Here is a 24042-nt window from a genome sequence, read left to right as displayed (position 1 = left end):
ATTGTGCACATAATCACTTGAAAAGCACTGCTGTATGAGAGCTGTCTGCATTTAAAACACCTTCAAATCTGGATTCCCTCAGAGATATGATGAGGGTTTTCAAAGAATGTTGTGCGACTGAAAACCGATGAGATGTTATTTTGTTCAATGACACATCTTTTATTGAGAAGATAAATGCCCCTCCATGCTTCATGGTGGGCAACAGCTTCACTAAGTGGCCAATTACTGTAATTGGATGAACCCCTCTCCCCTCCCACCACCACTTTCCCGATAGTTGGACACAGAGAGAGTCCAACTCCATCAAAGGTTAAAGTTGAAGACTCATTATCTCTCATTCAGAGAAAGATTGCCTGAGTGAACTTGCCAGAGGATTTGGGTTAAGGACATCCTTCACTGAACACATTAGAGACCCTTTTCAGGATTCAATAGTGTTTATCAAAATTGTTCCATGTTTCCAAATTGGATAGTCCCAGTAACATTAAAATGTTAAATTTCCATTAACAACATTAACATTTCCATTGGTCACCAATTTAATGCAATTACTGAAGTGCACTGTTTGTAAATAAAAAACTAACACAGTTGCAGAAAAAAGTTTGTGAACCATTTGTATTTACCTGGAGTTTTTCTTAAATTGACAAAAAAATGTTTATGCTGAATCGAAAGTTTTTTGTTTGTTTGTTCAAGATGCTCTTGCTGTCAACAGAAGGCCTTGAAGGTGGCCTAAACATCATAAAGTTTTTGTTCTAATAAAGCTGAAGCTCTATTTTTGCTCATAGAGTGAGTGTTGCACCTCCTCCTTCTCAAAGTATTTTTTCTTACCTTGCTAATACATTTTGATCTGAAATTTATGAGCATTTTTTTTTAACGGGCAGCATGGCTTTCACCAACACCTCTAATTTAGTCTAGATGAGAGTTCTCTCAACTCCAGATTTGCTAACTCTTGTCTCTAAGTAGCTTCTGGAGAAGTCATTATCTTTGGGATTCACATACTTTTTCTGCCCTGCACTGTGAATTTTTACATGGTATGTTAAATTAAGACATGAAAACTTATCATGGTTTTTGTGTTATTTGTGAAGCAGAATGTGTTTTTCTATTGTTATGACTTTGTTGAAGATCAGATCAAATCTAATGACCAATTTGTACAGAAAAGACTGTACTCAGCTATATCTGTACCACTAAAATAAATATGTCAGAAACACTGAAATAGAAAAAAACCCGTTTACGGTAAGAATAATGAGAGGTTTGCTAAAATATCCCCTGAAGCTGTTATTGTGAAAGAAGCATCTAAAAAGCATTCCTGAACACCCCTGTGACATTAGCTGTCATTCAAGACAGCCATCCTTCCTTTAGAGTTCTTTCACCTCAACTGTACTGTTGTTCGAGTTTATAAATAATAATAAAATATGCATTCCTCTTTACTGTAGTACATAATTCAGTAGTTCACAAATTAATGTAATCCTGCAGTGAGGATAGCTTAAACATATGTGGCTTGCTGTCCCTGGCGGAGGGCTTGAGGCTCGAGACTTGACCTGAGCTCAAATGTCCCCCCCCCCCGACTGGATTAGTATTGATGGAATAGATAGGAGATGGGGAGGTGGTGGGATGAAGGCAACTCTCAATGCTACATAGATGTAAGCAGCTGTTTATATACTCTTACTCTGGCTGTGTGATTGGTCGGATTAAATTAACTTGCTCCTCCCAAACTTTGTTAATAAAACACAATTTCAGTAGTTCACAAGTTAATGTAATCCTGCAGTTAGGATAGCGTAAACATATTTGGCTTGCTGTCCTTGGCAGAGGGCTCGAGGCTCGAGACTTGACCTGAGTTTGAATGCCCCCCAAAAGAAGCCAAGAAACGGAACAGCATGTTGCTGGCATCGTAGACTCATGAGGTGCAGAAGTGATGTGTTGGAAGGAATAAGAGGAACCAATTGATTTTAATGACAATATCATCCCCCCGCCCCCCAAAAAAAGAATGGAACCTGAAATGACGTACTGGAAGGGAAGGTCAAGGTCACATTTATTTATAAAGCACATTTAAAATCCAGTTGAACCACTGTGCTGTACAATTACAAAAGCAAAGCCATAGAACTCAAACATGATAAATAAATACAATTATGACAGGGCTATAGATTTACAACACACAGATTAAGAAGTCAGGGTGTCAAGCTCTACTCGAGTTGAACGTCAATGCGAAGGGGTGGGTCTTCAGCAGTGACTTAAAAATGTCTATAGTCTAAGCAGTACTTATATGGAAAGGTAAGCTGTTCCATAGATTAGGAGCAGCCACTGCATAGGCTCGATCGCCTCTATTTTTGAGCCTGGATCTCAGAACATCCAAGATCATCTGATTGTTCGACCTCAGTGCTCAAACTGGGGTATGATGATGCAAGAGATCTGCTAAATTAGGTGGTGCCAAGCCATTTAAAACTTTAAAAGCAAGCAATAAAATCTTAAAGTCAATCCTAAAACGGACAGGAAGCCAGTGTAGAGAGGCTAGAACTGGTGTTATGTGATCATGCTTTTTTGTTCCTGTTAGAAGATGAGCAGCCGCATTTTGTACCAGCTGCAGACGATGGAGAGATGACTGGTCTATACCCACTTACAAAGAATTGCAGAACTGATGAAGGCGAATGCTTTGCAGCAGAGTTGCATTCTGATGATCCGAGTCACTTGCATGGGTCTGTTCGTGGGCAATGGGTGGGGCCGAATGCCGGAAACTCTCAATGCTATGTAGAGGTAAGCAGCTGTTTATATACTATTGCTCTGGCTGTGTGATTGGTTGAATTAAACGAACTTGCTCCTCCCGAACTTTGTTAATAAAACACCATTTAAAAACAACATGCTTTACAACTCACTTTTGGTGCCCCTCTGTGGGCATTTCACTGGGAAACTGGAGCCCACACATGCCCTTATGTTCAATAATACTTCCCGCTTTGACCACTGGGGGCAGTGCTTCAAATTTCGGAAAGCACAGACCAACTTTAACTCAAGAAAAGTCAGCCTACTGTTTCCGAATTCACTGTGAGATAAGGCTGGATTACTTGACCCCTTTAAATGATTTGTTTTATTTGTCAGAGAATGCACAAATATATTTTAGTGAAGAGCAAGGAAAAGAGCAAATCAGGGCTTATGGATCAATGCACAGCATTTAGAGTTTGACAGGTAACGAGTGAATGTTCATCAAAAACTATAGTTTATAAAAAAATGAATTCATACGTTCATATAAAAGTGATATGGAAAGGGGAAGAAAGGTTTGACATGCTGTCTATAATAGGAAAAGGTGAAGTCGGGGTGGTGGAGGGATGCAGAATTATTTGAACAGCTCTCTGAAAGACTAACTCTTTAATACAGGGGCAGGTAAATATATTCATCTCATAATTAAAAACTAAAAGAGGTCAAGTGTCAGCTCTTGTTCAGAATAATAAAAAGCCATAAGGAAGACAATTAAAAAGCTTGATTGTGGCAGTTGATTAAATAAATTCCAATGAGTTTTCTATCTAGCTTATTAACAACAACTTCTGACAACCTCCCTGTAAAATCTACATAGTTGACCTTACTTAGATTTTTTAAGGCAATCGGTTTTTATGCTTTTTCTAAGTAAACATACTTATTTGGCTGAAGTATTTTGCCAAAATACAAACGACACTTCACATGCCCCACCAGAGAAAGAAATATACTGGACCACTGCTACACCACTGTAAAGGATGCATATCGCTCTGTCCCACGTGCAGCTTTAGGACTCTCTGATCACTGTCTGGTTCATCTTCTCCCGACCTACAAGCAGAAACTAAAATCAGCTAAGCCTGTAGTAAGGACTGTAAAGAGATGGACCAATGAAGCAGAGCTGGAACTAAAAGCCTGCTTTGACTGCACTGATTGGAATGTTTTTGAGGCTGCAGCCACAGACCTGGATGAGTTCACAGATACTGTGACATCATATTTCAGTTTCTGTGAGGATATGTGCATCCCTACTAGGACAGTTTTATAATTCAATAACGATAAACCATGTTTTACAAGAAAACTCAGACAGCTTCATCATGCCAAAAAGGATGTTTACAGAAGTGGGGATAAAACATTGTACAACCATGCCAGGAACACACTTAATAAGGAAATCAGAGTGGCTAAAAGAAGTTACTCTGAAAAGCTGAAAAAACTGTTTTCAGCCAATGATCCTGCATCTGTGTGGAAAGGCCTAAAAAGCATCACCAAGTACAAGACACCTCCCCCTCACTCTGTAGAGCATCAACTAATGGCTGATGAACTGAATGAGTTTTACTGTAGGTTTGAAAGGCCCAGTCTCACACCCCTCCCCCTCTCTGATCTTCACTTCACACACACACCAACACCTTCTGGAACCCCCCCTCCCTCCTCCTGCTACTCAATCTGCACTTATGATCTGTGAGGAGGATGTGTGCCGGGGCTTTCGGAAACAAAAGACTAGGAAAGCTCCAGGCTCAGATGGTGTTTCACCTGCCTGTCTGAAAGTCTGCGCTGACCAACTAGTCCCCATCTTCACACAGATCTTCAATAGATCACTGGAGCAGTGTGAAGTTCCCTGCTGCTTCAAACGCTCCCCCATCATTCCATTCCCCAAAAAACCCAAAATCACAGTACTTAATGACTACAGAGATGGCAGAGGAGCTCGGGGAGTCTGTAGTCAGATATCCCACACAATTACTGTGTGTAGTTTTCCAAATGCCAGGTATGTTTCTTTGACTTGTCTTATATTTTTAGCAATGTTTGTTTATTCTGATCATGTGTGAAATTGGCTTTGATTGATTTTGTATCTTATGTTTTAAATCCTTCCTGGCAAATAAATTGTTACTTTATTTATTCTATATTCCTCCGAAATCATTTATCACTGGTAGATTCGAGGGATGCCTTTTGTTACCGCAAACTTATGTCCAGGATAATGATCATTACTGGAGCTTATAAATAGGAGAAACCACGTAAGACTGCCAGTCACTGCTTATCACCGTCTTAGCAAGTTGTATGAAACGTGACTAAATAAAACTATCATCTGGTTATGAGCAAGCAGTAAGCTGCCGAACCAGATGATATTAGTAAACCCTGCAACCGCTGACTATGAACGGAACTGGCTATTTTGTGTTCATGAGATCTATGTAATTAATTGGCCGGCATATGACTCTGAGCAACAATCGGGACCCGAATGAAAGGATAATGAAAGTTAGGACGATTCAGAGGAATCAATAACTTAAAAAGATTACACTAAAAGAATGATCAGAAATCAATTAGAACTTAAATCCAAATTAGAGTTTCAACTTAAATTTGAGTCAGATTAATATAAAATTGGAGTCAGATAAAATTAATAACGGAGTCAAATGTGTTTTTGGTTCAGCGCTTAGAAAAGACAGAACAACACATAAATCTTCAGGGGCCATTCTATTGGAATCCAACATCGAACCAATAGTTTTGGCAATACCCCTTTTTTACAAACTAAACTAGGCCCAAGTGCAATCATTGTTTTGAAAGGAAAACGTCTTGGTTACTGATGTAACCTCTGTTCCCTGATGGAGGGAACCAGATGTTGTGTTGATGTAGTGACACTAGGAGTTTGCTTTTGAGAGCCCCAATCACCTTTGCTTTATTCAGAAGAGGCCAATGAAAACTGGCAAGTGGATTCAGAGTTGTGCTGAGGAGCTGAGAGAGAGTCCTGGCCACGTCAGCGGTCTGTTCAGCGTCGCGGCAGGAGGGACACAACATCTCGTTCCATCCATCAGGGAACAGAGGTTACATCAGTAACCAAGATGTTCCCTGTCTGTCACTCACTCGACGTTGTGTCGATGTAGTGACACTAGGGGTTCCTATACAAAATGCCATAGGTGCTGAACCGTGTCACGAGGTACGGAGGAACGGACACGGGCAGGCTGCTATGTGCCTTGCAGCGAGCGCTCGACCATGTTGTGACCTTCCAGCGAGTTAGGTAAGGTGTCTCCCTGGTCCTGATAATGGTGGGAGGAGGCACTTACCCGAGGAGGCTACAGGCCACATCCTACTGGAGGGAGGTTAATATGTGGAGAATACCTCACATGGACATACTGACAGGAAAGTTCACATATGGAATGATGCCACTGGGGAGGACCCTATCTACAGAGAGGGTACACAGCAACAGTGGCCGAGGCAGAGCAGAGCTCTGATGAGGGGAATCACAGGGTTCACCTGAGGGGAAACTGAACAGTGGAAACGCATCATACGGGATTACTGAGGGGGGGATCACCACGTATGGAGCATTGAGCCCAAGTACATGGGCTCACCTGAAAAGGGGCATACCACGAGTACTGGGCCTGGTGGCGTTACACCTCTGCCGAGTTCGCCACTGAATAGTGCTTAAAGAATTAATTGTGGACAATTAAAAAAGGGGAAAGGTGCAATGCAAGCGATACACCCGACCAGGTGCCTGGCCTACCTGTTGTCACCCCGTAACACTCGGGTCGAAACCGGTTCTATGCGCAGGTTGTAGAACCTCGCAAAGGTATTGGGTGTTGCCCAACCCGCTGCTCTGCATATGTCTGCTAGAGAGGCGCCCCTCGCCAGTGCCCAGGAGGACGCAACACCTCTGGTGGAGTGCGCCCGGACTCCCAAACAGCATGGAAGGCCTTGTGATTGGTAAGCCAGAGAAATGGCATCCACAATCCAATGGGGCAACCTTGTTTGGAGACAGCTTTCCCCTTCTGCTGCCCTCCAAAGCAGACAAAGAGCTGCTCCAAGCATCTAAAGCTCTGCGTGTGGTCCAGATAGATGTGCAGGGCATGAACTGGACACAGCAATGACAAGGCCGGGTCTTCATCCTCTGAAGGGAGTGCTTGCAGATTCACCACCTGATCCCAGAAGGGAGTGGTGGGAACTTTGGGCACGTAACCAGGGCCGGGGTCTCAGGATCACGTGAGAGTGTGCCAGCCCAGACTCCAGGCATTCACTGGTGACCACGACGTACCTTGAGACCTGCTCTAAGGGAACCCCTGCCAGTAGAATTGCCAGATCTGACCAAGGGCTGAAAGTTTGGCAGCACCGTGGCGTGATAGTCACACGCTGGGTGCCGTGGTGCCATACCCACATTGGGACTCGAGTCTGTAGCCAGTGCTGGAGCAGTCTCATATGCATCAACCTGAGGGGAAATACTGCCGCTGAGGATGCCATATGCCCCAGGAGCCTCTGAAATTGTTTTACCAGGACCACTACCTTCTGCCTGAAGGTAGTGAGCCAAAGAAAGGGTCTGTGTCGAGGAAGGATCGATACATGAAAGTATGCATCCTTCAGGTCGATGGCCGCGAACCAATCCGATGTTGTACAGACGTTAGGTTGTGCTTCTGCGTCAACATCTTGAACGGAAGCCTGTGTAAGGCAGGCTCCAGGATTGGGTGCAACCCCCCCTCTCTCTTTGGCATGATAAAATAAGGGCTGTAAAAGCCCTTGTGCTACATGGCTAAGGGGACGGGACGCCAGAAGGGTGGCGACCTCTGCCCGAAGGACCGAGGCATCCTTGCCTCGCACCATGGTGGAGAGGACACCACTGAACCTGGGCAGTCGTCTGGTGAACTGGATCACGTAGCTGAGCCGGATCGTCCAGATGAGCCATCATGATGGACTGGAAAGCGCTAACCAGGCTTCCAGCCTCTGCACTAACGGCACCAGGGGGACGATAGGATTTATCATGCCCGGGGTGGGTAGTTTGTGGCGAGGCAGAGCAGACGCCCCACTGGGAAGACTGTCCGGGGGAGGCGTGCTGCCCCGCGAGCCGGCAACAGTGGCTGGGGTGGGCGAGCGGCCCCAAGAACCACCGTACTTACCTGTTTGCTGGCTTCCCTTCGACGGAAAACAAGGGATACTCACATACCACTCATTGACCGGAAAGTCTTCCAGCACCTGGCTGTTGCGAGCATTGGAGAATGACCCAGGGAATGAGGAAACTGCTCTTTTACTGACAAACTGGGTGCTGGGGCCCAGAAGGCACCTGGTGATGTTGTGAGGGCACTCACCTCATGCTGGCCCAGGGGCAGAAGTGAAGCCTGTACGCTTACCTGGGTCAGGCCAGTCAGAGTCAGCAACCTCGTCCCTGGGACACCTGTCCCAGGGCCGCTTCGAAGCCCATCCGGGGTTCCTAGTGGATGACTGACGGGCAGGTGGTGCCATCTTCCTGCAGGAGGATCTTCTTCTCAGAGGCCGGTGCGCAGGCTCCGATGGTGGGGGAGCTGGGGCCGACACCGCAGGAGGACGGCCTTGGTGAGAGGCAGACAGTGTGTGGGACTTCTGAGGCCAGTAGGCAGCCGAGTCACGCTGTGGCAGGATGTGTTTAATGGCCTCCATCTGCTTCGTCACCTTCGAGAACTCATGTTTCTTTTTTTTGGGGGGGGGCAAAGTCCTCAACAGTGACGCCAAAGAGCCCCCCTTGGAGACGGGTGCATCGATAAAGCGGACCTTCTTGGCATCACGCATCTCCGCAAGGTTGAGCCACAGGTGTTGCTCTTGGACCACCAAAGTGGACATCATCCGACCCAGGGCACGCACCGTGTCTTTTGTCGCTCGTAGAACGAGGTCGGTCGCAGTGTGCAGTTCCTGTATGAGCCCTGGGTCAGTTCTACCCTCGTGCAGATCTTTAAGTGCCTTGGCATGGTGAAGCTGCAGGATGACCATGGCGTGTAGGTCGGAGGCAGCCTGACCGCTAACAATGTTGAAAACTTACATGCCTGGGAAGGGAGGCTTGGTCGGTTACTCCAGGTGGCTGCGCCCTGCGGGCACAGGTGCACTGCCATGGTGCACTTGACCTGGGGAAGCTCAACTATCCCTTGGCTGCCCCGCCGTCGAGGGTAGTTAGGGTGGACGAGCTCGCGAAGCATGTACGGGGAGAGAAAGGCGCCTTTCATGACTTTGCGAGCTCCTCGTGCACTTCCGGGAAGAAAGCTACCGGGGTGGGGTGCGGCCGTGAGCCATGCTCCGAGCCCAGAAACCAATCATACAGCCACGAATGTTCAGGGCAGGGCGGAGGGTTCCACTCAAGCCCGATGTTTGCAGCCGCCCGGGCAAGCACGGCTGCCAACTCAGCATCCGCTTCGTCTTGAGCTTTACCGCCCAAGACCGGGAGTGCAGTAGACTCGTCCGCTTCTGAAAGCAGGAGCCCACCCCCTGATGCTGCGACCGATAACTCATCCTCGCCGCGAGCCGCGAACGAGACATTATATCCGCCCTGAGTCAGACCGCCTGCCTTGCTCGTGAACTCTACCAGGCAGAACAAGCATGCTGGGGGATGGGAGGTCTGCGGGATCTGAGCCAGCGAAGAAGTTCTCATAACCACATCCAAATCGCCCACGGCGCTCGCCTACCCAGCCGCCTGAGTTCAACACAGGATGAACCATGTTGGGAAGCAGCTGCAGTGGATCTCTGCCTCATGGAGAAGAAAGGGATCTGCAACCGCAGCGTTCTCATGGGCAAGTTCTCACGGTGAAAACATGACCCATCCACAAAATCTGCCTCGGCGTGCTGGTGACCCAAGCACTCGAGACAGATTTCGTGACCATCCGATGGGGAGAGATAACAGCCACACCCAGTGGCACGAAGGCGAAAGGACATCTTTAAAAAGACGCCAATCGTTTGTGCAAGCTCTTTTAGAGAAAATATACTCTTTTAAATATACTCTTTTTTACACCTGTGGACTCAGCCTCCAAAGCGCCCAGGGGAAGCACAACACTCTACCGTGCGAGAGTGACCTTTGATATGCGCCGTGAAATCCAGCAGCAATAGCAAGGTGACGGGACGAACACACACGTGCTTGGCTCCGAAGAACAAGTCTGAATGAGTGGTTGCATACCAGCTCCTTTTATACCCGTATGTCCGGGGGAGTGGCATGCAAATACCACTCGCCAATTTTCATTGGCCTTTTATCAAAGACCAGAGGCGTCTCGGGCTCCCAAGAGTGACCCCTAGTGTCACTACATCAGACAGGGAAATCCCAATAGGTTAAAAAGTTACCTACAGGTGCATGGTTTTTAAAAATATTAATCTGAAATCCATTGTGATCTAAAACAATTCATGCATCGAAATAAACTCTATAGAGAGGAGACTTGAGCTCACCTAAATCTCTACATTTACAGCATCCCAGATTTGGCCTACCACCTATTTTCACCTCATAGATCAGCATCATTTCAGTTGTATTCTGTTTTCTACACCCCAAAATGATCCTCCCTTAAGACTGCTGGCTGTAAAATGTATTTTTCATCTTGCATTTTTATTTACTGTTCAGTAAACAAAAGGCAGACCAGCAATTCTTCATTTAAATTCATTTTAGGCTCCAAGTTATACCACCATTCTGGAAATCAGCAATCATGAAAATGATTGGAAACTAGCCTTACTGTCTCAGACAGTAGCTTTCTGGACAATTTAGATCCCTGTTCAGCTAATAATCAGATGAAATATATAAATTGGAGGCCTATTATTAATTGGGGGGTTATCATTCCCGTAATGATCGAAAATGAAGGATGGTTATATTGATCAGTATTACATTTGTTCTCATTGCAGCTCCGAGAATCACTGCTTACTGTATAATAAGTCCTGTGCCCTCTCCACCCTCTTCCCTAACTGAACATCATCTCAATCATATAGCTATAATGGGCATTGACTTGAGGGCAACAAAAAGGCATAACATCTCCTCGTACTGTAAGTATTACTCTCACTTTAAGATTCCCTTGCTCTCTCTCCTTTATTATTCATCTGTTCTTAAAGATACCCTGGGCTCTATTTTCACAAGTGCACAGAGTGCAGCCCTAAAACCATGCGCAATGTCTTATCCAATTTTTGTGAGAGCGCTAATTCTAAGTGCAATATTCATGCCAGCACAAAGTGCAAGTGGGCATGGCTGGGAGTGTTTGTGCTATCTGTGGGTGTATGCACAGAAACTCTGATATTAGTGACGATCACTGTTGTGGCCGTTTTATAAAACAAATATTTATGAGGTTTGTCTGAAACTATCTTTAGGTCATGGTTTATTTTTCAATTATTATTATTATGTTTATATTTACAATTGTATTTATGATATAATTTGTATTGGTATTTTTCTACCTGTTGTCATAGAGTGATTTATAAGTCACTGCAAAAGGGGAAGTCAGAGAGAGTAAAATATTTGGATTTGGTATGATTTTTTTGACCACTTTGTTATTTTGATCATATTTTCATTTCGTTTGAAGTGTAATTTGAATTTAGAAATATTTTTGGTTTAATTTTTTTGTGTTTCAATAAATCAATTACATTTTTAAAAATCAAAATCAACCTGTATTAGTGAAGTGCGTTCCAATACAATCACTGTTAATACTAGCCTTGATTGTGTAGACATGTCTGTAGATAGTAATAATTCTTACATTCTCTATAATTTAACTGAGTGTAAATCCAAATCCTGATGAGAACCACATTTTTCATGCGTATAAAAGGAGAGTGTCACTGTAATAGAAGTATGCTTGACACTGGCAGATGGTGCCGGAGAAGAACCTCAGAATTAAATTTCACTTGACCCAGCCCATTAGTGCTTTGAATGCAAAATTTCTACAAACCCACTTGTGCCTAGACTTAGCACATGCTTGCATGAAAATACCAAAACTTCATGGCCATGCCCATTGACTTTGCAAATATGACTTATGGCATAGCACTGCGCTTAGTGCTAGTGCTCTTAAAATAGGCCCCCCATGTTTTTGCCCTTGGCACTCAGCCTCTGCAACACATGTACTATAATACAATAGCTGTTTCTTACAAGTTCAACAGCAGACATTCATCAGGACAACCCATAAAGTATTAAACAATATGCACTCTTAACAGTAATAAGCACTCCTATCACAATGTGGTGAAATACAAGGCCTTGTTCTTTGGTTTGCAGGTTTTGGTTACGTGTTTGTATAGGATACTGAAAATCTAAAACAAAATTCGACACCATAGGACTTCCCATTACAAGATTGTCTCTTCTCCAAGAAAGACTGCTCAAAATATGAATATAATTGTAGCATGTATTCGAAAAATTTATTCCTGTATGAATCAGTATAGATATTATGATTAGATATTTTGTTTTCCCTTAGTGACAGGCCTTGGATACATTTTTTCCAATGCATTAGTGGTTGTGATCACTGAAGCAAAGGAACTGATGTTGGATAACAGGGTCTCCAGCTGAAGTAGCCCATATCTAGTTTCCGTAAGCACAATACCTTTTCCTCTGCCATCTGATGCTGCATGACTGTCTTATTTTCTCCTTTCATTGGGCAATGGAAAGTTATTATATGGTGACATTATAATCAATCAATAATTGAGTAGGGATAATTAGCATCACATTGTACTCTTGACAACAGAAAGCTCCTACTAAACTCTTCTAATGCCAGATAGGTGAGGCATTATCAAAAAAAGAGATGATTTTAACATTAAAGGGCATACTTAAATAAATGTAATGAAGGTGGAGTGTGTACTTTTTTATGTTCTATTATCCCACTGTGCAGCAACAACTGTAATTAAACCATTCATAGTTTGAATTCCAGAGTGTAAATACTGCAATTCTAGAGCACTTTACATGTTTTATTTGTATGAGTGGTTCAATATGTCAACCAGTGGAGTGAGCTTGAGGCAGGACCACCTGTTTTGTTGGAATGCCTGTTTATAAGTTATTATTGCAATTCCATTTGGTAGCGTGATACTTTACACTGTTTTGTGATAATTAAAAAAAAAACATGAAATCAAAAATTGCTATTTATGTTAGTTTTGTGATTTTTATTGCATGTCTTTTAGCTTTGAAGCCATCTACATGCTAGTGTTCTCTTAAAAGTTGACAAAATAAATTTTATTATATAGACACATTAAACATTTATAAGTTTACAGTTTTTCTCTTCAGAAATATTTATGACTCATCTTGCATTACGTAGATTTTTGTCATATCAAATGATCTCTAGAATGAAAATGTTATTCTCTCTAAAACCATTTTAAAATGATAAATAATAAAAAATAATTAAGAGCTGTCAATTGATTAACAGTTTTATTAAAATTAATTACATGACATTCCAATCAATTAATCGAAATAATCGCAATTAAACGCATATTGCAATATTTGCTGAGAAAAGATCCCCAATAATAAGTCAATTTATGATGATTAAATAATTAAACAAATATATTCAAAATAATAATAATTTTATATATATATATATATATATATATATATATATATATATATATATATATATATATATATATATATATATATAATATATATATATATAATATTTTAGATAATTAAAATGCATTACATTATTGTGGCACACGAGTAAAGCAATAATTATACTATAAAAAAGTGGCTTTACAAGGCAATATAGGCTAGTAATTATTTTCATATCATCAACTATAAGACTATCATTGACCTACAGTCCAAAGCAATCAGTTTTGCAGTTGAATTTGTCAATCTGTCTGAGGTAGACTTATATAAGGGCTTTTCTAAGGACACATCTACTGTACACATGCGTCAGACAGATGCTGTTGGAGTCTCACTTTGGTTGTGCTGTGTCATAAACATACCTTTGTTAGGGTGCTGTGTCAAGTTAAACCTTGTTTGAAACCCCTGCATTCAGAGTTGTGCTCCTTCCAGCTGTTTGAATCCTCATCTTGTTCTGTCTGCTCAGTGGCTGTGTCTCGTTTGGAAGGCTGCGTCCTCCGGAGGTCACATTTGTTGGCCGCATACTTCATCGAGGCCGTCTCGTTTCATTTTTTTGTTTATTTATTTATTTTATTGGGAATGCAAAAAAGGTTAATAATTGTATAAATGTAAGTGCATATACATAAAAGCATTGACAATAGATAAAAAAATAAGAAAAAGAAAGACAAAAAAAAAAAAAGAAATTGAAACGAGACAGCCTCAATGACGTATGCGGCCGACAAATGCGACCTCCGGACGCAGCCTTCCAAACGAGACACAGCCGGCGTGTGGTTTCATGCCTATACAACTGCGCGTTGCCTATACAACTTAAACTGCCCTTACTGCCCCTTACTGACAGGGACTCGTGAAGGTGGTACTTCAAACTTCAATTGCTCCGATGGTAGGAATATTCCTCATTTTGATCCAGGGGCATGATTCATTTTGTAAATATTTGTAATACTTTATTATTCGCACTGAATTAACGTGTTAAATCGACAGCCCTAAAATAATTAAATAATTACAATAATAATTTTAAAATAATGCAAGAGGAAACCATGAGACAGTGGTTCAGTGATGACACAAAGACATTGTTTACCTCCACTGCTGCTTTGGCTCTCTCGAACTCTTCCTCCAGAGACTGGTTTCTGGACAGGAGTGTGCTACCCCACCTTTGGTCTTTGCTCAAACGGCCCTATCAGACACACGTACACAGGGCAGGAGTCAGTGAGAGCGTTGTCAGCCATCTCTCAGTCTCTCTGACAGGAAAAAAGGCCCTGCCCTTGCCAACCCCTAATGCCAGAGGCAAGGAGAAATGCCAGCATAGCAGCACAGCCTCTTCTAGTTTTCTTTCTTTCTCTCTCCCTCTCTTTCCATCTATCTTTCTGTCTCTCTTTCACACACACTTTTTTTTGCTGTTCACACCTAACATTCTCACACACTCAAAATAGCCCTGGACTGGCTTGTCATGCACAGCAATTTGCCTTTACACAATTTTTCTCTGAATGCAAATCTGCATGGCAGATAGCATGGCAGAAGACTTTTGTTCAGCATGAATTTTTAAATGCACATTTTTTTTTTTTTTTTTGGCAATATACACCTGAAGACATGCTTTACATGCGGCAAAGTCATTCATATTGATTGCATTGATGTACGTGTACACCACCCACCAACAGAAATCAAGCATAATGTAAAATAAAATAACAACTGTAAGATCCAAAAGGTTTTGTATTCTTAGAGACAAAAAATGTATTCAAATTTAGAGAGCGACATATGGGCATAACATAAAGAATCTAAGGCTTTTTTTTTTTTTTTACATTTGCTGATGAGTTAAAGCATTAAAGATAAAGTTTGTAATTTTTTATGTTAAAATGCTTAATATGCAGAGACAACTATAAGTAAGCAATTTATAGGTTGATTTCCTAGAAAAGTGTAAAAACTGTAGCTTTGTGGCAAAATGAGCAGCATTTGCTCAACCAAACACTATAAAATCTAGATTTGGTTAACTATACTGAATAGTTTAATTACTGAGATACCCTTTAAAATTCACCCTCTGTCTGTAGCTTTGTATCTTGTTCTTAGGTCACTCTAAATGTCAAGTGCTAGGCTATTAATGGACAACATCCGTTCCCACAATTAAATTTTCAGCATAACAAAGCCTTGCAGGCAGACTGAATCAAAGGAAGATGATGAGGTATTTTCCACTTGTCTCATTGGACATTTATCAATAACCAAGGTTACTAAGTTAAATGGATATCATACAGGATGCTATAATGTAGGCCTCAAAAAGGACAATTGGTCTTGTTTCATTGTGCTGGTGCAGCCCTGTATAATTACATTTAATGTGCCCTGTCAGACCTTGTGTCAGTGCGACAATTACCTTTAACAATACACATTCCATTTTCACAGCCTCTCATGGTGGAAAGACTATTTCAGATAATTGTTTTAGAACCATGCAGTTCACATGTGTAATGATTGCGCCATCATGACTAGTTTTAACAGATGAAATGAGATCTTTGAAATGGGTCAGATAATTTTTGGTACTCCATTTACTGTAGTACAAAACATAGTATAGTTTGGCAAATAGATGGATAGAGTACAGGAGATATAAGCTCTAATGCTTCACACTTGTCGAGTCAAGATACCAATTTGTAGGCCAACCCGAAAGGCTAATTCACCATGAGTTCCCTCTGGAATTTTAAATGGGTTTTTAGAAGAGGGATTTTCGATTTATGAGTAAACTAAAATCTTTGGTTAATATTCCTCAGAGACTTTCACATTTTGTTCTACAACATCTGATTTGCCAAAACGTACATCCTTGTGGTAGTAGTAGTCCTTTTTAAGCAACTTGTTAGCAACATGCATAAATAAAATCAGGTTTGAGGTGTGTAATTTAAGTTGTAGAACAAAATGTGTCTCCTTGAGTAATGTTAACCACAGTCTTTGTTTTACTTATTAATCAAACATCTCTGTTCTAAAAACCCATTGAAATTTCAAAAGGGAACCAATTGCTCGAAAATGCTAATTCTCTTCTGGGTTTTAGGACTAAAAATTGAACAGTTCTTTAAACCCCTGGCTTTCAGCAAGGGTTCAGCAACCCAAAAGTGGCAAATCGAAGGTTACTAGTAAAGGAGTCATCCACTGATGGAGACATTGCATTTGGTATTATCTTGTGAATAATTAATTTGCTAGTAATTTAATCATGATAGAAAGCAATACCACAGACCTGCATGCTCCACTGACGTAGAAGCGTGTAACATTTGTACCCTGTTGCACCACAAGAAGGAACATTTGAAAGTTCTTGCAAAATGTGAACTGCTATGAGGAAGGCACTATAGTTCATTAGCTGGTATGAATATAGCTCAAGTACTGACAAAATGTTTTAGTCTTTTTTTTGTATTGAATTTGGTGGTGATGCTGTTGCCATGGTGCAAATGCATAGACCATTCAGCGATTCATACAAAGAGTGCACAGAGAGTCTTACATGTCTTCCACTAACATATTGCCTGTTGAGCTGAAAATAAAGAATTCTTCACATTAGCACAGGATGTTCCAGGATGTACTGTGCACAATGTAGTTAAAAGACATACCATTCACAGTTCAAGTTTATGGACTCATAATAACGTTTGAAAACAAAGAGTCGGACAAATGGGAAATAACATGGGAAAGTCATTGACACATGTAGAGATGTTTTCACGACTCATGAAAATAACAGTGATGCTTTAGTGTAGCTTAAAATTGCACTTACTTGAGTTACTGGCACAGCCTCTGCCTCTACTTTATTGATTACTTCCAGGGAGTTCCTGGGGACTGTCTCTAGAGTCTTGCAATCCATAGACCTGTGATTGTCATAGGAAGTGGTGTATGAACTAATTCAGATCCTCTGCACATACATGAATCTTGTGGAATACACTCACTGAGCACTTCATTAGCAACACCTGTGCACCTACTTATTCATGCGATTATCTAATCAGCCAATCAGTGCAGCAGTGCAATGCTAAAATCATGCAGATATGGGTCAGGAGCTTCAGTTAATATTCACATCATCCATCAGAATGGGGAAAAAGTTTGATCTCATTGATTTCAACTGTGGCATGATTGTTGGTGCCACACGGGTTGGTTTGAGTATTTCTGTAACTGCTGATCTCCTGGGATTTTCACGTACAACAGTCTCTAGAGTTTACTCATAATGGTGCCAAAAACAAAACACATCCAGTGAGCGGCAGTTCTGCGGACGGAAAGCCTTGTTGATGAGAGAGGTCAATGGAGAATGGCCAGACTAGTTTGAGCTGACAGAAAGGCTACGGTAACTCAGATAAACACTCTGTACAATTGTAGTGAGCAGAATAGCATCTCAGAATGCACAACATGTCGAACCTTGAGACGGATGGGCTACAAGAGCAGAAGACCACATCGGGAACATTATTAGGACCATAGTGTTTCTAATAAAGTGCTCAGTGAGTGTATATTTGTATATCTGTATATTTTAATAGTCTACCCCCCCCAACAATATTTGAGTAGCGGCTTACCACACAAATTCCCCAGAATTCTTTGATGAACGTCTTCTTTCAAGTTTCCACTTTCTACTACCACTTCGCTCTGGATGAGGGTTGAGTTCTTCCCATTTCTCCAAAGAAGATGGAACTGCTACTGCAAAGAAAATGAGGCCATGTAATTTGACAGAGATATATCATCACAACCAAGTAAACTGCAAACAAAACGTCATGTTTACTTGTGTAACCTCCGTTCCCTGATGGAGGGAACGAGACGTTGTGTCGATGTAGTGACACTAGGGGTCACTCTTGGGAGCCCGAGACACCTCTGGTCTTTGATAAAAGGCCAATGAAAATTGGCGAGTGGTATTTGCATGCCACTCCCCCGGACATACGGGTATAAAAGGAGCTGGTATGCAACTACTCATTCAGGTTTTATGCTGAGGAGCCGATATAAGGTCCGGCCATTTCAGCATGTAGTTCAGCATTGTGGCAGGAGGAACACAACGTCTCGTTCCCTCCATCAGGGAACGGAGGTTACACAAGTAACCATGACGTTCCCTATCTGTCACTCACTCGACGTTGTGTCGATGTAGTGACACTAGGGGTCCCTATACGAAACGCCACAATTGGCTGAACTGTGTTACGTGAGCTGGCGGTGTGTGGTGGGCAGACTACTGTGTGCCTCATAGCCAACACACCAGGTGGACACGTAACCTCCCCCAACATATGTATGAGTATCGAATGGCCCTTTTTGGGGACAAGTCAACTACCCAAAAGATAGAGACAGGCTTAACCCAGTCGTGGCCTCTTTTCCCCTTCTTTTTTTCCACTCCCTAAAAAAGAAGGGGGATTATCTGACTGGGCCGCCAGGTCTAGTCGGGGTGTGTCCCTCCCAAGGGGAAGACACCGCGGAGACCACACCTCGCCCGGGGGGGGGGGGGGTATTTAAGTGGAAAAATATGTCACATGGTCTTTCCAACCATGTGGGGAGTCTTCAAGGTAGATCCTGCCCAATGGGGGAGGAGTTACTACAAACAAGGAAGACGCAGTTTGCCAACAGGGAAATGAATTAGCAGAATATATATAATCGCATGGGGTTAGCCTTACAGGGAACCATCACATGCGGAGCACCTACCCCAGAACAGGGCTCTTAGTTAGCACGTGTACTGGGCCGGCAGCGAGTCTCTCCGAAAACTCAACTGCCACAGGGCCCGGAGGAAGTCAACCAGGGAACAAAGTTTGTGAACACTACTGGGAATTAATGGTGCACGTCTTGCAAGCGATACACCTGGCCAGCTATCCCGGGCTTATCCGCTTGTGTTGCGTGCCACTACCTGGGACGAAACCGGTTCCACCCGGAGGTTGTAGAACCTTGCAAAGGTGTTGGGTGTTGCCCAGCCCGCTGCTCTGCAAATGTCTGTAAGAGAGGCACCCCTGGCCAGGGCCCAGGGAGCCGCTACACCCTTGGTAGAATGGGCTTGTAGCCCTACTGGGGGTGGCATGTCCTATGCGACATATGCCATAGTTATGGTGTCAATGAGCCAGTGGGTGATCCTCTGCTTGGAGACAGCACTTCCTTTCCGCTGTGCACCAAAGCAGACAAAGAGCTGCTCAGAGATTCCAAAGCTCTGCGTGCGATCCAAATAGATGCGTAAAGTGCGCACCGGACACAGCGACGACAGGGCTAGTCTGCCTCCTCCTGGGGCAGCGCTTGCAGTTTCACCACCTGGTCCCTAAAGGGGTGGTGGGAACCTTGGGCACATAGCCCGGTCAGGGTCTCAGGATCACATGAGAGTAACCTGGACCGAACTCCAGGCACATTTCGCTGACAGAATGCTTGCAGGTCTACTACCCTCTTGATGGAAGTGAGCGCAGTCAGGAGGGCAGTCTTCAAGGAGAATGCCTTAAGCTCAGCTGACTGCAAAGGCTCAAAGGGGGCTCTCTGTAAATCTTGAAGAACTATGGAGAGATCCCATGAGGGAACAAGGCACGGTCTGGAGGGATTCAGCCTCCTGGCGCCTCTTAGGAACCTGATGATCAGGTCGTGCTTCCCTAAGGACTTACCATCGACTGCATCGTGATGTGCTGCTATGGCGGCAACGTACACCTTCAAAATGGAAGGGGACAGCCTCCCTTACAGCCTCTCCTGCAGGAAGGAAAGCACTGATCCTACTGCGCATCTCTGGGGTCTTCGCGTCGGGAAGAACACCATTTAGCGAACAGATGCCACTTAAAGGCATACAGGCGCCTCGTAGAGGGGGCCCTAGCCTGAGTGATTGCGTCTACCACTGCGGGTGGTAGACCACTTAGGTCTTCCACATCCCATCCAGGGGCCAGACATGGAGATTCCAGAGGTCTGGGCATGGGTGCCAGATGGTGCCCCGTCCCTGAGAAAGAAGGTCCTTCCACAGGGGAATTCGCCAGGGGAGAGCTGTCGCGAGGAGTGTGAGGTCTGAGCACCACGTCTGGGTTGGCCAGTAGGGTGCTACCAGGACAACCTGCTCCTCGTCCTCCCTGACCTTGCACAGGGTCTGTGCAAGCAGGCTCAATGGGGGAAACGCATATTTGCGCATGCCAGGGGGCCAGCTGTGTGCCAGCGCATCTATGCCGAGGGGGGCCTCGGTCAGGGTGTACCAGAGCAGGCAGTGGGGAGGATTCTTGGGAGGCGAACAGATGCACCTGTGCCTGTTGAATCGACTCCAAATCAGCTGGACCACCTGAGGGTAGAGTCTCCACTCTCCCCTGAGGGTAACCTGTCATGACAGTGCGTCCGCTGTAGTGTTGAGGTTGCCCGGGATGTGAGTGGCTTGTAGTGACTTGAAGTGCTGCTGACTCCAGAGGAGGAGACGGCGGGCGAGTTGTGACATACAACGAGAGCGCAGACCGCCCTGGCGGTTAACATATGCTACCATTGTCGTGTTGTCTGTCTGAACTAACACGTGCTTTCCCTGGATCAACGGCTGAAACCTCCGCAGAGCGAGCCGAATTGCCAACAACTCGAGGCAGTTGATGTGCCAATGCAGTCGTGGACCCGTCCAGAGGCCAGCGGCTGTGTGCCCATTGCAAACAGCGCCCCAGGCTGTTTTGGAGGCATCTGTTGTGACCACGACGTGCCTGGAGACCAGTTCTAGAGGAACACCTGCCCATAGAAACGAGAGGTCGGTCCAAGGGCTGAAAAGACGGCACCATGTCACCATGCCCATCTCGGGACTCAAGTCTGGAGCCAATGCTGAAGTGGTCTCATATGCATCAACCCGAGCGGGGTGGCCACCGCCGAGGATGCCATAAAGTTTCAGTGGAACCGCTGTTTTCTGTTTGAATGCCTTCTAACAGGCCAGCACCGACTGGGCGTGCTCGTTCGTAAGGTGCGCCGTCAAGGAGACTGAGTCCAACTCCAAACCAAGAAAAGAGATGCTCTGAACTGGGAGGAGCTTGCTCTTTTCCCAGTTGACCCGAAGCCCTAGTTGGCTGAGGTGTGAGAGCACCAGGTCCCTGTGTGCGCACAACATGTCTCGAGAATGAGCTAGGATTAGCCAGTTGTTGAGATAGTTAAGAATGCGAATGCCCACCTCCCTTAACGCGAGGAGACAGGGACAGGCCGAAAGGGAGGACTTTGTACTGATATGCCTGACTCTTGGACGCAAACCGCAGGGTCTTTGTCGAGGAAGGATCGAGACGTGGAAGTACGCATCCTTCAGGTCTACCACCGCGAACCAATCTTGATGCCGGACGCTTGCCAGAATGTGTTTTTGCATAAGCATCTTGAACGGGAGTCTGTGTAAAGCCTAGTTCAGAACTCACAGGTCCAGGATTGGCCGCAACCCACCGCCTTTTTTCGGTATGATGAAGTAGGGGCTGAAAAACCCCTTCTTCATCTCGGCTGAAGGGACAGGTTCTATCGCCCCCCTTCGGTAGGAGGGTAGCGATCTCCACGCAAGGTAGCAGCGTTTTCATCCTCCACCAAGGTGAAGTGGACACCGCTGAACCTGGGTGGATGCCCGGCGAAGTGAATTGCGCAGCCGAGTCAGACGGTCTGGACCAGCCCTCGCGACGGATTGGAAAGCGCAAGCCATGCGTCCAAGTTCCACACAAGGGGGACCAAAGGGACAACGTCATCGGACGTACCGGCAGGTGGGGCCTCGCGGTGGGGTGGAGCTCGAGGTGCCACACCACGTCATGGCCGTGCTGAGTCTAAGGACATCGAAGCACTTACCTGGCTCCTTGTGACCACCCCCGGAACAGCCTGGGACGGGGGAGGAAGAGGCCTATGAATCACATCGGGGGCCGGAGTTGTGCCACAGCTGGGTTCTCAGGGGCGGGAGACCGACGCTGGAGCGCCAAACCTGCCAAATAGAGTGGTGGACGGTGGTCGTGATGATGGCCGTGCACACCGGATACGTGTCCCAGGGAACAAGGAAACTGCTCTTGCTGAGCTCTTGAGTACTGCAGCCACTTGGGCATGCAGCGCAATTAAATGCAAAAGGTAACGTGAGCAGTGCCCAGACACAAAAGACAGTGATCGTGACTGTCAGAAGGCGAGACATAATAAGCGCAACCAGGAATAACACACAATCGGAAAAGCATCTTTAGAAAGACACGTCTTTAAAAAGACGTTCCGTGTGTGCCGCTCTTTTAGAGAAATATACTCTTTTAGAGAAATATACTTTTTTATTTCTGCCGAAGTGCCCAGGGGCATTCTCTGCAGTACACCAGTGCAGAGGGGGGAGAAGCCGCTGAAATGCGCCGTCAGATCCAGCAGAGGTGAATGAACAGTAGTATTCAGCTCAGTGAGCAAATCTGAATGAGTGGTTGCATACCAGCTCCTTTTATACCTGTATGTCCGGGGGAGTGGCATGCAAAATACAAATTTTCATTGGCCTTTTGTCAAAGACCAGAGGTGTCTCGGGCTCCCAAGGGTAACCCCTAGTGTCACTACATCAACACAATGTCGAGTGAGTGACAGATAGGGAACTAAAGTTTAGAGAATTTGCAATAGCACATGCTGAATGCCCATATTAAAGACTCCATGAAATTAAAATAGCTGTTCTGTAGCTTTAATTTCATGCCTATTAGCTTTGAGGCCATCTATGTGCTAGTACACTCATAAAAATTGACAAAATTAACCTTTTGCAGATATAAACATGTAAATTTCAGTCACTCTTCTGCGATAACAGATGACTAATCTTGCACTACACAGATGTTTGTCCAATCAAATGCTCTTTAAAAGGAGAATGTCCCTCCCCCTAATACCACATGCAACTGACTAGCAAGTAGCAAATCACAGTTCATGGTTGTGATGTAACCAAGCCAGTCTCATAGAATGAACGTTACTATAATAACTTTTTTGCAAACTAAGTTTTACATTGTGCTTTCCACATTTTTCCACAGTTTCCTGGTTGAATTAACACTAGAGGCACTACAACTTATCAAACTGTACATTTTATTAACTTTTACACAAATTACGGCTGTTTATGACTTAATAAACACCTATTTTTCACTCTATTTTTCGCTCTATTACTTAATATATCAAAACACTTTTACTCTAATGCATCATTTGAAAAACGACACATTTTAATGCTTGTATTACAGACCCTCCTACAATTACACACTTATTCCAACATGACAAGCTTGCACGGTAGCTCACCTGGTAGAGTGTTAGATTTTGCGCTCAGAGAGCCCAGCCAAGGATACTTAAAACGAAAGTGAATGTGAGGCGAAAGTGCCATAGAAGCAACACAAAATGACGTGGTTGCTTCAGTAAAAGTGCTTTTCATGTCAAATTTGCTTTTAAAACAGTACAGGTTAGGTTAAGGCCATTGGTTAAGGGTAAGGATGTCTGTTTTCTTCACCTCTTGTTTATCTTTTAGGACAACATTGGTTAGGTTCAGGTTAAAGTTTTAGGTAAGGGAGGTACGTTTTACTCATTAAAACATCCATCTAAAATTCACCTTACAAATCCCTATCTGATTACAACATCATTTCACTTGCTTTTGGTGCCCCCGCTGGACATTTCACTAAGAAACTGCAGCGAAATGTACAATAAAGCACGGAAAAATGTTGCCATGGTCAAGTAAATTTCATGAGATCAAGGTGGATGTAACTAAAGCCCAGTGGTGTCTCAGTCTCATTATTTCTGGTGGGGCACAAACAATTACTTAACCCAACATCAGGGGTTGTGTTAACTGAAAATTCTCTGTCATGTCATTTACTGTTTTTTGAAACATTGATGGATAATTCCACATGCTATCCATAATTTTAACAGTAACCAAGTGCATTGGTTTTGACTTCACTCTCACACGAGGACCATGTCAGCTTGACATACATATGATCAAAGCTTTTGATTGGCTAAGGGGCAAAGGCAAACGTGCCCCTCAGGCTATCACT

General features: G+C 44.1%; 1 protein-coding gene across 4 annotated transcripts in view; it reads right to left on the bottom strand.

Annotated features, from left to right (window-relative positions):
- Positions 1-24042, bottom strand: part of LOC127445616 (PEX5-related protein-like) — a 164463-nt gene that overhangs the window by 43617 nt on the left and 96804 nt on the right. For 2 of the 4 annotated variants that reach the window (XM_051705792.1, XM_051705795.1), the window contains 4 exons: positions 17692-17812; positions 16911-17001; positions 16647-16676; positions 14262-14357 (listed from right to left, as the gene is read on the bottom strand). In XM_051705792.1, coding sequence (XP_051561752.1) covers positions 14262-14357; positions 16647-16676; positions 16911-17001; positions 17692-17812 — 338 coding nt within the window. The remainder of the gene's footprint in view (positions 1-14261; positions 14358-16646; positions 16677-16910; positions 17002-17691; positions 17813-24042) is intronic. The other 2 variants (XM_051705793.1, XM_051705794.1) reach the window with 2 other exon arrangements.

Source organism: Myxocyprinus asiaticus, chromosome 9 (genome assembly GCF_019703515.2).
Source record: "Myxocyprinus asiaticus isolate MX2 ecotype Aquarium Trade chromosome 9, UBuf_Myxa_2, whole genome shotgun sequence".
Classification (NCBI taxonomy): domain Eukaryota; kingdom Metazoa; phylum Chordata; class Actinopteri; order Cypriniformes; family Catostomidae; genus Myxocyprinus; species Myxocyprinus asiaticus.
The sequence above is the reverse complement of the archived record's forward strand: the minus strand, read 5'-3'. Positions and strand labels throughout refer to the sequence as shown.